Source organism: Lontra canadensis, unplaced genomic scaffold, assembly GCF_010015895.1.
Source record: "Lontra canadensis isolate GAN:19392208 unplaced genomic scaffold, GSC_riverotter_1.0 scaffold15, whole genome shotgun sequence".
NCBI classification, from domain to species: Eukaryota; Metazoa; Chordata; class Mammalia; order Carnivora; family Mustelidae; genus Lontra; species Lontra canadensis.
In genome coordinates, this window is record NW_022631009.1 from 9,305,068 (window position 1) to 9,321,255 (window position 16,188).

The window sequence follows — 16,188 nt, forward strand, 5'->3', positions numbered from 1 at the left end:
AAGAACTATTGCAGTTTGGGTATTGTCAGGGGAATCATTGTGATAGGGAGATCAGGGTGACCCTAAGATCTACAAGCATCTCAAGAGTTAGGTAAAAGGGATTTTTCTTGTATACAGTGGAGTATATAAGACTAGAAAGAACCAGGTATAGGGAAATGGGATGAAAGGGTGGCTCAGTCCATTAGTAGAGCAGAGAATGATGTCTTCCAAGCCTACCCTGTCCTCAGGAGGTATTGTGTGCTGGCTCAAGAATGAGGGTGAATCAGAGTTCAGGGGCTCTGAGGAAGGATGGAAGCCTAACCAAAGTTTGGTTATGACCATGTTATTCTGATTAATGAGTATGAATTCAGCTAATCATTTGAGTCAAAGAATGGGAATCTACAGGGTCTTATCACAGGAAAATAAGGAAGTTTCTTTAAAGGGTCCTACCTAAGACATGCTAAGTGAGTTTTATCTTAGTCATACAGGGAAGCGTGGTTCCTCACAGTAAGACCATTTAACCAAACACAAAAGGGTGAAGGCATTTCTTCATCATTGGGTAAACCTCAACATTTTCAGTTGAAAAAAAAAAAAGTGAAAATAAACCAGTCATAAGGAACTCTGTTTTATTTTTTGGATGAAAGATTTCTGAACATGTCTGTGGACAAAGGGGATTAATCCAGAAAGATTGAAGGTGATAAATGAACCAAGATTCCAGAGAAGGAAGAGTAATTATGTGACCTGGTTGAGGGTATTATCCTGATTAATAGGAGGGAATCTATACTCTCTGATTATAGAGAGAAATATTTAGGAGACACTGAAATTTGAAGAGGGAGAACTATAGAAAGCTGACATATTTATGTCTAATTATTTGATAAGATCTACAAAGATGTGCAGATAATAGGTAAGCACTGGTGAATAAATTAAGTCTGAGCAAATAAATATCCTCAGTAGAGTAGGGGCTAAAGGCATCTACTGTCACTGAGATGCTGAGGTAAGGGTAGTGGAGGGGCATGGAGAAATGCACTAGCAGACATCCATAATTTAGATGGCAGATATTACCAAATTATAGTGATGATTTTGCGTATCTATACTCAGGCAAAGAACAGAGATCTGCAATGTTGCTAGAACCAAAACTTTCCTTCTTCCAAAACTGGCTTGATGCTGTCAAAAGGATCTAAAAAGTCTGATAACTGAATGATAAAATTTATATGAGAAAACTATAATTTTAAAACTCAAATAAGAATGTTGGTGTGCTGATTATATGTCTGAGATATCATGAGAACATGATCTGAATCTTTCTCTCCTATGTGTGTTTGTGTGTGTGTGTGTGTGTGTATTTATATCCCCACTGTCCCACTCTACCACTGGAGTCCTCCCTATCTTCATGGCTCTATTTTTTCTGAAGCTGCCAATTCTATATGATATATTATTTTCGATCATAAACTGTTAAACACAGACTTCAACAATAATCCCTTAAAGAATGTGTTCTTTGAATTTCCCTGACACGTTTTAGAACCTCTTCAGTGAAGTGTTACAGAAACCTTTGTTTGGGGCTGTAATAACTGTAGTATCTGTCTATTTTCATCAACAAGTCAGACAACTAGAATTTAGGGAGATGAAAACATGCAGTATAAGAGTGTTTTATTGTACAGAGCTGTAGGTTCACAGATAATTATCTATTCTCACTCATTCACTATTGTCAAAAAATCTTCCTCCATAAATACATTTTTAAAAGGTACCAGGGAAGACATGAAAATGAGCCAAGTATCTCATGTCCCATTATTCTACTTATTATTAGAGATTTCGTTTTGCTTTGTTTTGTTTCTAACTTTTCCCTGCAAGCTTCATATTAGTTCTTAGCAACCATGGGAAAACCATCTATACCCTTCTTCTCAATGCTTACCTTTTTTTTTTTTTTTTAAGATTTTATTCACTTACTTGAGAGAGAGAGGGAGAGAGAAAGAGAGCATGAGAGGGGAGAAGGTCAAAGGGAAAGTAGACTCTCCGCTTAGCAGGGAGCCTGATGTGGGACTTAATTCCCAGACTCCGGGATCAACTGGAACGGAACCAACTGAGCGACCCAGGCACCCAATGCTTATCTTTTACATGAAACAAAATAGTATTAGAAAGGGAGAAGTACATGTGTAATTTCTTCTTGTCTTTTGAAGCCAGTGAAGATAAATTCAATGTAACTATGTACATATGTCTTTAATACCTTAATGGTCTTTCTTGAAAGACAATACAGTATTCTCAACCATCCAATACTAGAAAAAGTCAGATGTGTATGAAATCTGAATTTTTTAGAGTAGTGTTTACACAAATATTGATAGCTAATGAATTGTATTAATCACTTAAGGGTTTGTTTGTTTGTTTGTTTGTTTAAATTAAAGCACCCTGTGGAGGCAATTTAACAGGATCTTCAGGCTTTATTCTTTCACCAAACTTCCCTCACCCATATCCTCATAGCAGGGACTGTGACTGGACCATCAGCGTCAACACAGACTATGTCATCTCCTTGGCATTTATCAGGTGAGTTCTTGTACATTTCCCCATTTAAAAAAAATCTTTTCTTGTCATTTTACCTTAGCATTTACACTAGGCAAAGTTTTTTTTTTTTTCTGTATATGACATTTTAATTAATTTTCATTAATTCCAGTACTAACACTTAGCAATCAGCAGTTTGCAGCCTTCTGTAGTAGTCCAGATGCCAGTGTAGTTTTGAAGGCTAGTGGGTGAGCCGCCTCACGAGATTTCAGTGTAGAGGAAGCATGTTAAAGGTCAAGTGGTTTATTGTCTTTCACAAAATGTGATCTCTTTGTAACCTTTCCTCTCTCCCTGTATTTACCATTGCTGCTTCAAAAAATGCAGTTTTTCCCAAACTTCAAGACTGAAAGGTCAATATTTCCAGGATATTTTTCTCCTATTTGTGTGCCACCCAAAATCTTTTTGTAGCATCTAAATACCCATATGTGCAACATTACCTTTCAGCTTGTGAAAAGATGTATTCTACCTGTTATTTTTATGGTGATCTCATTAAGTTAAGCTAATGGAGAAGAGATGCATCATCATTCCCATATGATTTCTCAGCATAGGTTGTCTTATGATAGAGCTTTACATGGGAGTGTTCCAGAATTTACATTTGTCAGTAATGTCAGTAGCTGGGTAGGTTTAGTACTGAAATAGAGGATTTAGCTTCCTGTGTGGGAAAGAAGGTGGCTGACTTTGAGCTCAAACTCTGCCACCACATTCTGTGTTACCTTGGATAGTTTATTTTTTGGAATAAACCTGTTTCTTCACATGGAACTTACACCTATTGTCACAGAACCTGATCTAACATTTTCCCTTAATATTTCAAGGGGAGGGGCTAGGAATCAGCAACTCTCAAAGAGTTCTTTAAGTAGAAAAGTTCCTAACCTTCCAAGGTGTCCAAGATTGATCTGCTTGGCTCTAATAACACAATCCCTCCTGCTGGTGTGTTAAAGCTGCTTGGTATTTATGTAAAATATTAAGGTTAAATATGTACTTTTTTTTTCTAATATATTGAAACCAGGTTTAAAAACAGTTTGAACTCATAAAAATTTATAAAAGTGCACATATGCAGACTTTTTATTTCTATAATTTGTACTAGTACATTGATAATTGGTAGTAACAAAGCAACAGTGATGACAATGTTAGTTATATGCCAGGACCCAGTTATAAGACAACTTGCTGAGGTTATTATACTCATTTTTACAGTTGAAGAAATGGCAGTACAGACATTAGAAATGTCAATTTGAATGATACAGGCCTTAGTGGGCTTACGGAATTATTGTAGTTAATAAATGAGTGGTGGAAGGCTGTATTAGATGAAACATGTGACCTAAATTTGATTTCCAGCTGTGTCATTTATTATGTGACCCTTGGGAGATCACTGACATTCAGGGCCTTAGTGTACTCATTGGGAAAATGGAAATTATAATCCCTTCCTTATACAAGATTATTGAGAAGACCAAGTTAATATTTATGAAATTGCCTTATAAAATGGAATGTACTATTAAAATGTACTCTACTTTTGTTTTTTGTTTTTTTGTTTTTTTTCAGGAGAAATAGTCATTACAGCTAAGATTTTGTTTTATTCTCATTTTTAAAGAAGTTACAAAGTAGTATTTTGAAGTACTTATTTAGGCCCAAACTAGAAATTAAGAACAAATGGGCTTCATTCCATTGTTAAATAGGCTTTTGGTTTCTGAGGATAATACATACAGCTGTATCATTTATAAAGCACTTGCGTAGAGTGATTCTGCCAACAATGACCTAGGTAAGGTAGTTATAATACTCATTAAATCTTAATGTTGAAAGAAAAGTAGTTCAGAAATATTGTGTTTTGACCCAGAAGAAGGGTAATAAGTAACAAAACAAGGCCTTATCTTCTGGTTTTTCCTAAAGTACAGCAAAAATTACCAAAATTTAGGTCTTACATTCTACCAAAAGATATCAAGAGGAATTAACTGATTTATCTTTAATGAAGATAGATATTGAATAAATCAAACAGAATAGAACAGTGTGGTGGTCCCCTAAATTTCTCATGTTATGAGGCACCTTATTTATTGAAAGTTTGGAAACCATGTATCATACCAGTCTTTCTTCACTGTTTATGCACAAGTAAACTACCTGGATTCCTGTCCTTTCTACATACATAAGTAAAGACTTAGAATTGTGGAAATTTAACCTCTATAAACTCAGTAGATTTGGAAAGAACATTTCTTACCTAACAAGTTTCTTATTTATATGCAAAGATGATGAAATTTGACAAGGTAATTTTTCCACTGATCCATATTTAACAATTGCAAGCTTTACTGGTTTTATTTAATATCATGAACTTTTTGGCTTTTCTTAATGACCCGACTGAGTCCATCCTTCTCTTTGCTACAGTATGAGCTAGGTAATAGACAAATGATTACATGTCTTATGCTTCTAAATATTTGTGTTCTGTAATCATTAGGGGACAATTCTCATACTTTTGAAGGTTGTTAAGGCAAACCTGGAATATCAAAATATTGATTTGAATAATTTACATGCTGAAATGTCCTTATTTGCACATTATTTAATTTTGACAAACAGAGTGTTGGTATGATTTCTCCTACATCAAGTTCTAAAAGAAGAAAATATATTTACTTTTGGGAAAAAAGAACACCTAATACAATGTGCAGGACCTCATTTGAGTAATTTAAATGTAAATTTTGCATTTCAAACTTTTGCTTGAATCGGATATGTAGAATTGAATTTTAAACAGCAAATATGCTTGTAAATTTTGAAGTTCAAGTCAAATAATATCATTGACAAAGAAAAAAGAGGTTGTGTTTTCATAATGCAAGACATCTGGATGAAAGATTTTTAAATAGACGTTGTCCTCCAGATTTTACATATATAAAGTGCCTTATATGAGGATATGTAGCTACCAAGGGCAGAAGCAAGGCTTCAACGTATCTCTTTGACTCCAAATCCTATACCCTTTCATTAGAAATTGCCTTACTATCATTGTATTCCCTGTAGACATAGTGATAACTTAGAAATATTTGAAAATATCAAGATGTCTTTTCCCTTTCCCACTGCTTTGATATTCATATTCAATGTCTTGTTGCCAGGTGAATTTTCAACTTAGTTTACATTGCCAGGGTCTGTTATTTTTAAAGATATTGACTGAATTAATATATGAGTATTGACTACTATACTTAACACCTTAGCAGTAATCATTCCAATTCTTTTTCTCTCTTTCTCCCTCTCTCTCTTTTTTTTTTTAGTTTTAGCATAGAACCTAACTATGACTTTCTCTATATATATGATGGACCAGACAGTAATAGCCTGCTGATTGGAAGTTTTCAAGACAGCAAGTTACCAGAGAGAATAGAGAGCAGCTCCAATACTATGCATTTGGCTTTTCGGAGTGATGGATCTGTTAGTTACACTGGATTTCATTTAGAATATAAAGGTAAATGTGAACATTTGATTCTAGCAACATGATTTAGATTCTATTTTATATAGGAGAATAATTCTGTATTGGCCATTGTCAGTTGTCTGTGTATTTCTTAATGCAGACTACCTACAATTCATCTTATAAAAGGGTTCTCACTATAGCCTTTTCCTATCAGTGAGAAGGAAATTAGCATTTCCCAGATTACTACCAAAGGAAATGTATCAGGCAAATGAATTAGCAATTAGTATACTGTAGTAGTTGGCTAAGACCACAAAATATTAAAAAAAAATTTTTTTTTCAAGCTGAAGATTCATCTTTATTTGGAGACTACTCTCAGTGATAAGGAGAACAAAGTATACCGATAATTACATTTCAGAAAATGTCCAAAGATATTTGAATGTGTCAATATTCAGAACAGGGAGAATAAAAAATAGTGATAATTATAATATTTTAGAATATTTCTGTAAGCATTTAAATGGATTACAATGCTTATAGATGTTTATAAATACATTTTTCTTAACTTTTATTCTATAACTATGAGAAAAAATAGATCTTAGTTGTTTAAATTTAAAATTTATTTTTTTCAATAACTGAGTACAAAAAGGATATACTGATAATTTATCTCAACTTATCCATTGAGTACTAAAAATACATATTTTAGATTTATTACCACTTGGCTTTTTTTCATTATGAAATATTTTCAATAAGTGAAGTTTATACAGAATAACAAAACAAACTTCATAATATCTACCATCCAACCTGACAGACCTTAAAATTGTGTCATATTAGCTTCAGATCTCTTTATTCCTATTTTAAGAAATATAATATTAAATATACAATTGAAACTCCTTTTGTATTTTCCATGGAAGAGGAGGTATGTCTCTTCAGGTCTATCAAAAGAAGTAAAGATTAATTCCACAACTTTACATGGCATGGTTTAAGGAAGGTTTTCATAGGGAAAGGGAAACTCACAAATTAGCAATATACAGATGCTTGGAATCCTCCAATAGCTCCAATAAAATTTGGGAATGCGTGCCAAGGCCATGTTATCTAGTGGATATAGACATGATGTGGATTTCATTACACTGGAAAGGCTGAGCCCTCTATGAGTCTCTTGTCTTACAGAGGAAAGTAAGAAAAGGGCCTTGTCAGTGAAAGAATTTACAAGCTGCTTGATACCAGACAGTGAGGATTTGGGTTGCCAGCTATTTACTGGGGCTCTCTGCAAATGCTCCAAGCCAGAGGACTCTGGAGAAGTTTAGGCCTTCTAACTATGGGTTAGGAAGTATTGGTCTTACGCAGGGTTGAACTTAAACACCATACCGATCTCTCCATGTGGAAGATTACATGGAGAGTAATACACCAGGCAGGCAGGACCCAGCAAGCTGGCTATCTAGACAGACCATTATGAGTATTCTACTATAGCTTAGTTTTACCACTATAACTTTAAGGTAGCTATGAGGAAGGTAGAGTACCCCCTTCTTATCCTTCTTCAAAATTGTCTTGGTGTCTCTTAACCTTTTTAAATTCTATTTTGATTTTAGAATTACATTCTCTCTGCCTGTTGAATTTGATGGGGACTGCATTGTATTTATAAGTTATTTAGAATAAATTGAAGGATGTATGATATTTAATCTTTTCATCTATTATAATGACATATCTCTCAGTTTACTCATACCTTCCTCATTATTTTTCTGTAATAGTTTATAATTTTCTTTATAAATCTTTCTCATCTAAATCTTAAATGTCTTATAGTTTCCATTATAATTAATCATATCTTTATTAGATTTTACTGGTTGTTGCTAATACATGGATTTTTGTAATTACTTAGTCTCTAGCAAACTGGCTTAACTTTCATTAGTTATCATAATTTTTCTGTGGACGTTTTTGGATTTTCTATGCCAGCAGTGTCAGTTCTGCTTTGTTTCACTGTTTAGTTTTTCTAATCTATATGCTTCCCGACATATTCAGTACCACATCAAATTAAAACAGTGATAGTCATTGTTCTGTCATTCCTGATTTTTTTTTTGTCATTACTGATTTTAAAGAGAATGCATCTAATGTTTTATCTTTGAGTATAATATTTATTCTTGGTTGGCGTAATGTTAATAAGGCTAACATTTTTTTGACTCATTGTTTTCGGGGACATTTCAATGTTATTTACATATTAAAATCATTTACCTCTATGAGTGTAGAAGTTTTCACACAACAATGTTAAGTAATTGGCTCAATCATGTGGCAGAGCTAAGATTTGATTCAGAGTGGACTCCAGAATTGAGATTCTTATCCAAAATGTTACACTATCTAGGTATATATTTTGTCAATTTTAAGAAGTTCCCTTCCATTCCTGATTTACTAAAAATTGCTTAATCATAATGGGATTTAATTTTATCAACTGCAGGATGCCTGGGCGGCTTAGTTGGTTAAGCCTCTGCCTTCGGCTCAAGTCATGATCCCGGGGACCTGGAATCCAGTCCCATATTGAGCTCCTTGCTCAGCAAGGAGCCTGCCTCTCCCTCTGCTTGCTTCTCCCCCTGTTTGTGGTCTCTTTCTCTCTCTGACAAATAAATAAAATCTTAAAAAGAAATTTATCAACTGCTTTTTCATCAGCTATTGAAAACATTATAAGGTTTTCCTTTGTGAAACTTTTAATTTGGTAGATTTTATTATACTTTTTCTAAAATTAAAACATCTTCACATTCATAGGATAAAAGTGATTTCCTTTTTGTTTGTTTTTATTATACTTTGCTGATTTCAGTACACTAAAATATTGAGTTTTTGTAATTATGGTATATATTGCTATGGGCTTATTACCAAGGATTAAAAATTCATTATCTTGAATCTCTTACCATGAGGTTAGTCTATAATTTTCCTTCCTTATAATTATCTTTTTCTGGTTTTGATCAAGATTATGAACTCCCTAACTTTGGGAGCATTCTTACTTTTCTAGAAATAGTTTGTATAAGATAGAAATCATCTGTTTCTTAAGCATTTGCTAGAAATTCCCTATAAAAAGAGGGACTTGGTGATTTGATGCAGTAGAATCTTAGTGGTTATATATCCATCCAGGTTTTCTACTTTATCCTAGATTTTTTTTTAAGATTTTATTTGTTAATTTGACAGGGAGAGATCACAAGTAGGCAGAGAGAGAGGGGGAAGCAAGCTCCCCACTGAGCAGAGAGCCAGATGCAGGGCTTGATCCCAGGACCCTGAGGCAGAGGCTTAAACCACAGAGCCACCCAGGCACCTCTATCCTAGATTTTTGAAAGTCTGTTGTCTAAGAATTATTTTCATCCCAGGACCCTGAGGCAGAGGCTTAAACCACAGAGCCACCCAGGCACCTCTATCCTAGATTTTTGAAAGTCTGTTGTCTAAGAATTATTTTCATCCCCCCAAGTTTTCAACTGTATTGGGATAAACATATTTGCAGTATTTTCTTACTTTATTTGGTGTTGTGTGTTTTTATTAACATTGCTTAGCATGTGTGCTAATATTGCTTTTATTCATTGTATTTATTCCCTTCTATTTTCTCTGAATTTGCTTTACCTTTTTTCTAGTTTATTGAAATCAATACTTAACTTATTAATATTCAGATTGTTGTCTTCTAATATGAACTTCTGTGGCTATATTTTTTTTAAGTATCACTTTACCTGCTTTGTAAAAGTTTAAAAGTGTAGAGCTTCATTATTAATCATTCTAAACTTGTCCTAATACCACTGCATTATGATTTTTTTCTGCTTATCAGTTACTTAGAAATAGTGTCAGTTAGTATCTACCTATATTTAATTATACATTTTCAGTTTACTTACACTGTCATAAAATGTGTATGATTCCAATTCCTGGGCATGAATGCTGTATGGCCTGTGGTATGGGCAATTATTATGCCTGTTCCTGTGTGCCAGGCAAGAAGAGCACCATTTAATTGATGGGTGAAGGTTTTTATATATATCCATTAAATTAAGCTCTCTAATTGTATTTCTCAAATATTTATATCCTCACTGTTTTTTAAAAAATTACCTTGGTTGAGCAATCTTGGACATATTATTGTAATTCTTATTTTTTTTATTTTTCCTTAAAACTTTGACCATTTTTGTTTTATATATTATGGAAACTTATTTTTGGGTACATAGGAATTATACTTTTTCTTTATTGGTACATTGAATTTACTCCATCTATATTTATTTGCCTTTTAGATCTTATTTTGTGCTTTCTACTCCTTTTTCTGTAATTTCAATTTTTTCTTCTCTCAAATAACCATATAATCACCAGATACTTTCTTGGTTTTTTGCATGCTTATTTACCATATGCACCCCGATTTACTCCACTAACTCCCCACACATACAGTGAAATACAGGGTTCTTAAGAGCAAGAACTCTGTTATTCACTACTGTACAATTAGTGTCTTACAATAATGCCTACACATAACTGTGTGCTAATTATTTAATTGATTGGTTTTGAGCAGCTACAAGAGGTATTTTCTCTTTTAAATCAAGTCACAATTAGAGACATAAACTAATAACATTGAAATGTAAGAAATCTTGGAGATACATTTCTGTCCTACATTTTATAAAGATAACTTGGCTCCTTAAGAATATCTTCTTGTATCTACAAGCTAACAGGTTTCTAAATAAGACCTATTTAAAGGGAAAAGAAAAAAAAAAAGGAAAGGAAAGGAAAAAGGGAAAAAGAAAGGAGAGGAGAGGAAAAGTAAAGAAAGGAGAGGACAGAAGAGGAGAGGAAAGGAGTGGGGAAAGAGGAAAGAAGGAAGGAAGCAGGCAAGCAAAGAAGGAAAGAAAAAAGAGAAAAATGTAAGCAAGTCAGTACAGATAGGTCCTATTGTAAAAATTTCCAGAGGTCATGAGAAGAAAAGATACAGGAAAAATGCCGCCAATACTACCATGCTCGAATGCTGGAATCGATGGTACTAATCGATTCCAGCATTATATCTTGTGGAAACTGGAATTGACCTCACAGTACTTCCTCTACCTAACATCCCAGGTAGCCATTCCTAAATCCATGTAGTTAAGCACTTGAGATAAAACCTACTCTCTCCATTTTTCTTAGCTAACTGTATGTGCATTCCTATTTCCCAGCTTGATCCATTTCCATGTCCCATTATTTCCAAAACCTATGATTTATGCTGCCTTAGGAAAAGGGCCACAAATACAAATTTTTTAAAAGATGAAACTGTTCATTATGTACCTACTCTATTCTAGGTACAAAGATCAGCTCTTTTTAATGAATTATCTCTATCCTTCCTGTGAGCGGACACACTTACAAATGCAACAAAAATACTAAACAACAGAATTAGGTGGTAAATATTGCTATGCCTATTTTACAAATGATAAGACTAAGGATCAGATTATTAAAAAGAGTTAAAGGAATTGACATAAATTATTTTTATTAACATATAATGTATTATTAGCCACAGGGGTACCGGTCTGTGAATTTTCAGGCTTACACATTTCACAGCACTCACCATAGTACATACCCTCCCCAGTGTCCATAACCCAGCCACCCTCTCCCTACCCCCCCCAGAAACCTTCAGTTTGTTTCATGAGATTAAGAGTCTCTTAGGGTTTATCTCCCTCCTGATCCCATCTTGCTTCATTTTTTCCTTCCCTAACCCCCCCCACAACCTTCCCCTGCCTCTCAAATTCCTCATATCAGAGAGATGGCATAAGTTATTATTGCTACTAAGAATAAAGGCAAATAAAAATATAAAAGCACAAACAGAGAGAAACACATAATCAATCATGCCATGAATTCAGTCTTTCTCCCTGGACCCTACAATTACTCCCCACCATGCTCAGCTACTACACCAATACCCACTTACACACAATTTCACGAAGTCTTATTTTTATACTCCGAAGAGTATTTCTTTCTGATGTTAGTATAGAGTTTGTGACACTCCCTCAATCCAGCTGGAGTTGGATCACTCTCTGGAGTGATCCTCAAAATTTTCATCCATGGAGAATTTCCATTCCCCACTTTAGTCCCCAGGGTCTGCCTTTTTCATCAGCCTCCCTGTATTTCTTATCCTATTTCAAAAAAAAAAAGTTACCACTTTAATTGTCTAGTTTCTTAGAGCTAATAAAGTGGTCCTTATGCCTATTTCTGCCCTAGAGCGACATCTCAGAATTTTCATATATGCACCCTCCAAATAAACTGACGTATGCACTGAGGCTCTGTATGGTAAAAAATTTTCCTTTGTCATTTGTAATACATGCTCTGTACCTTCACTTGAACACGTGCTGTTGGCACTGAAAAGTAAAGCTTTTAGTCTTGGCTCAGTCTAAACACATGTTTTTAGTAGGCCTTTAATTTAAAAACAACACCTCCATCTCTTAGAGCTCACACCAGATTATAGTTACAACTGCTTGGGTTCAGATCTTTCTCTCCATTTCCCCCTTGAAGATGGACACTGAACCTTATTTTTGTTTGTGTGCAAATACACAGAAGTTGTGCAATGAACCAATGATATTTTTGAACATGGCAAAAGCACAAGCCTGCTAACATGGATTCTGGAAGGAATATCACTTTACACTTATGTAAACAGAATTGTGGATATGCTTTTATTTTGTAGACAATAGTAAACTGGAGCAGAGAAGTTGAAGTTTGGGGCTGAAGGGGAGATATTTGGCTAATTTTAAAACAATGTCTCCACAAAGAGTTTAAAACAGGCCTAGTTTCCTCTGTAATTTCAGTGAGATATAATATTAACAAATTTACAGTAGAATAATATTTAGAGTTTAAACAGTGCTCTCATTTGCATTGTTTTAATATTAAGACCATTTGAGATTATGATGTTAAGTATGATTTAAGTATTCATAATTACAACATTTATACCAGTGTGACTCATATAATAGTAATATTTGTATTCTTTTAACAAAATATATTGATTCTGATGGAGAGAGAATATACACAGTTTTGTGCTGCTGAAGGGGACCTCCTGACAGCTGGTGCTTTAGCTGGCAGGGGATACCAATTTATAGACACCAATATGTACAGCGGAAGACTTATGACTGGTTGTTTATATATAGTGTAAGTTAGCCACCTGCTCCAAGAACCTTAACAGTCTCATAAATTACATTCTAAATTAACATACCAATTTAAGTTAAGATATATTTTTTTCACAGAACAACTTATTACATTGCAATGTGACCCTGAGGTATTCTGGGGGCAATCATTTAATTTCCATTGCAGAAATACTTTCCAAAATAAAAGAGATACATGTATGGCTTATACTTATTCTCTAAAGTACCTTGGGACATCTGGCCTTAGATGAACTCTTACACTTACAATAGGGAGGCCTCTTGGGATTGGTTATGATCAGATGAGGGAAATATAATGCATATACATCTGAAGGGTGCTTAGTTCTTAGTTGCTGAATTCATGCTAGCTGGTATATGCCCATCCACACATTTCCACTGTCCTGGAAATAACAGGCAGGTGGATATTATATACTCTGGTCATCCTTCAAAACCAAAAATAACACATAACTACTTTTGATTATACACAGACTGACATTATTCATAATAATAGTCCCTTCATGAGCATACAGCGTTATGTGGGAACAAATTTTGAAGTAAAAATCCCCCTTTTTTTAAAGATTTTATTTATTTATTTTTGAGAGACAGAAAGATCACAAGTAGCCAGAGCAGCAGGCAGAGGGAGAAGCAGGCTCCGCACTGTGTGGGGAGTCAGATGTGGGGCTCTATCCTAGGACCCTGGGATCATGACCTGAACCCAAGGCAGACACTTAACAAACTGAGCCATGCAGTTGCCCTAAAGTAATCTCCTTTTAACAATAAAAATATTTATGGTTCTTCTTCTCCCAGAAAAAATATGTATTTGTAAATCAGTCTTTACCTACAAATTCAACAAATATAATTATCACCATGTCTTGTGCAAACTATGATAAAAAAAACCTTCATAGTGTTACAGATAGGCCATATTATCTCAATATCTGTCTATTTTCATGAACAAAGTAGAAATAAGCATAGTAAAGCTTTCATTTTTCCAATTAAGTCTTCAAGGCACAGTTTTATGGCTTTCTTTTTTTATTTTAGCTGGTAGGCAACAAACATTTATTAAAAATAACTGAATTAATGGTGGTACCTACGAAGGTCAAATGGGTGTAACCGGATATAGTAAACTGAAGTGATTTTGTGCTCTATAATGCCACATTTGGGGGGTTTTTCTCTTAATGGCTATAAATAAAACCAGTTCTGCCAAGACAAGTCTCTTAATTAAGTGGGCCTTCTGAGAGAATATATTTTTTCTTTAGATACATAAAACCTTTAAATACATGGAACTCCTTGAGTTAAATTTGTAAAGAATAATACCTTTTTCTTCCTAAAATGAAAGCCTTTAAATGTTCTATTCAAATAGGATGTATCTTTAAGAGATTAACAGACACCCCTAAATTAGATGATATCACTAGTTGATTGTGGATATGCTTTAGTGACTGGCAAATACTTTGAGAAAGATTAAGATTTGTTTAAAAATTTCAAAAAGAATTGAATTATAGCACACCTAAGGAAAAGACAGATCATCTATAAAGAAATTAGTTCTTGAGTCCACTTCAAAGAGCTTTATAACCATAACATTCTAAGTATAACTTCATCTTATATATTTTTAAAAATCCATAAGCATAACATCTATCAAAGTATTTTCAATTCTTTCTCCTACATCTCAAAGTGCCACTTTTTTTTTCATTAAAATAAGCATATAGGATGCTTTAATTGCCTATAGAAAAACTCTGAAAAATAAATGCTTTATAAAAATTTCTTTAAAAACCATGTGTAAGGGGCACCTGGGTGGCTCAGTGGGTTAAGCCTCTGCCTTCAGCTCAGGTCATGATCCCAGGGTCCTGGGATCGAGCCCCACATCAGCCTCTCTGCTCAGCAGGGAGCCTGCTTCCGTGTCTCTCTCTGCCTACTTGTGATCTCTCTCTCTCTCTCTGTCAAATAAATAAATAAAATATCAAAAAAAATATATAAGGTATGTTTTATTGCTTATGCTTACTTCTGTCTTGCAGCAGACATATTATATGCTCTATTTGGAGAACGTAAGGCAAGGAGTCTTTTGCTGAGGATCCATTCAGTAGGCAAACTACTGTGAAGGCAAATAAACTTAATTACTCATAAAAATAATACTATCAACGAGTCTGCCTCACAATTTTTTTCAAAAATGCAGAACTCCTTTCCATCTACTGCCTAGACCTTTGCATAAGGATTCTCTAGGTGTTTCCAAAATTTCCAGATAATTGCTATGGCAGACCTGGAAATAAGGGCAGTGTTGTTATTCATAGAAAGCTATTCACCAAGGATCTAATGTAGTATGTAAACACAATAATGAGATAGATGAATTCTCTCAAAACGAGGCTAGCAATATAAAATTGTTGCAGAAGCAATATATTTCACTTGTTAGCCATATTTCCCTTTCCTCAAAAAGTAAGACATTTGCAATATAGATTCACAGATAAGTCCCTGGAACTATTGGGAAAACTTTAAAGAAGGAAAAAGCAAACTTTTCAAAAGATCCATCACTTACCAAAGAGATGAATACTTTTAAACAGTAATTTCAATTCTTCCTTTTCCCTTAAGGGACTTTGCTCAGTTTCACAAAGGCCAGCTATAAATGCTAGGTTTCTGTTCTGCCTAAAAGTTATGTTGTGTTTCCCTGCTTGTTTAAGGAAATGCTCAATGTGCAGTTTTCCTTTCTAAAATAAACAATCCAACTCCTGCAACACTGAAATCTCATTCTTAGTAATCAAATTGAGTATTCACTCTGCTGGTTCTTTCTGGAAAATGGTATTGTATGCATAATCTTCTTACCAAGGAAGAAATAGAGTTTGTTGGATTGAGAAGTGATTTTTATTGTGAATTCTGAATAATATGTAGGGTACAAATTTCATGTATGTGCATCTGTGCATGTGCACGTGGAAGATGATCAAGTAACTTAGCTTTGGATTGAAACTCAGGTATCAGGTTGACCCGACTTGCACACATATACCCTTCATGCACCTTGTCTCTCCTTCAGCTGGTCTGCTCTTTCTCTCTTGATGCTCAGCTTAGATATCAACTCTTCAGGAAGATTCCTGACTGATTCCCCTTATGCCATAATCATTAAAGTTACAAGCACTTATTTAATATAATTAATAAATTGTAAATGCCATGTTGTCCACAATACATTCTGATTGTCCACAGCTGTATTTCCAGTTATTTGGGTAGTGTGGGCTCTTAAGT

General features: G+C 34.3%; 1 protein-coding gene across 2 annotated transcripts in view; it reads left to right on the forward strand.

Annotated features, from left to right (window-relative positions):
- Positions 1-16,188, forward strand: part of CSMD3 (CUB and Sushi multiple domains 3) — a 1,221,727-nt gene that overhangs the window by 942,361 nt on the left and 263,178 nt on the right. For both annotated transcript variants that reach the window (XM_032858445.1, XM_032858446.1), the window contains 2 exons: positions 2,373-2,511; positions 5,763-5,950. In XM_032858445.1, the coding sequence (XP_032714336.1) occupies positions 2,373-2,511; positions 5,763-5,950 (327 nt within the window). The remainder of the gene's footprint in view (positions 1-2,372; positions 2,512-5,762; positions 5,951-16,188) is intronic.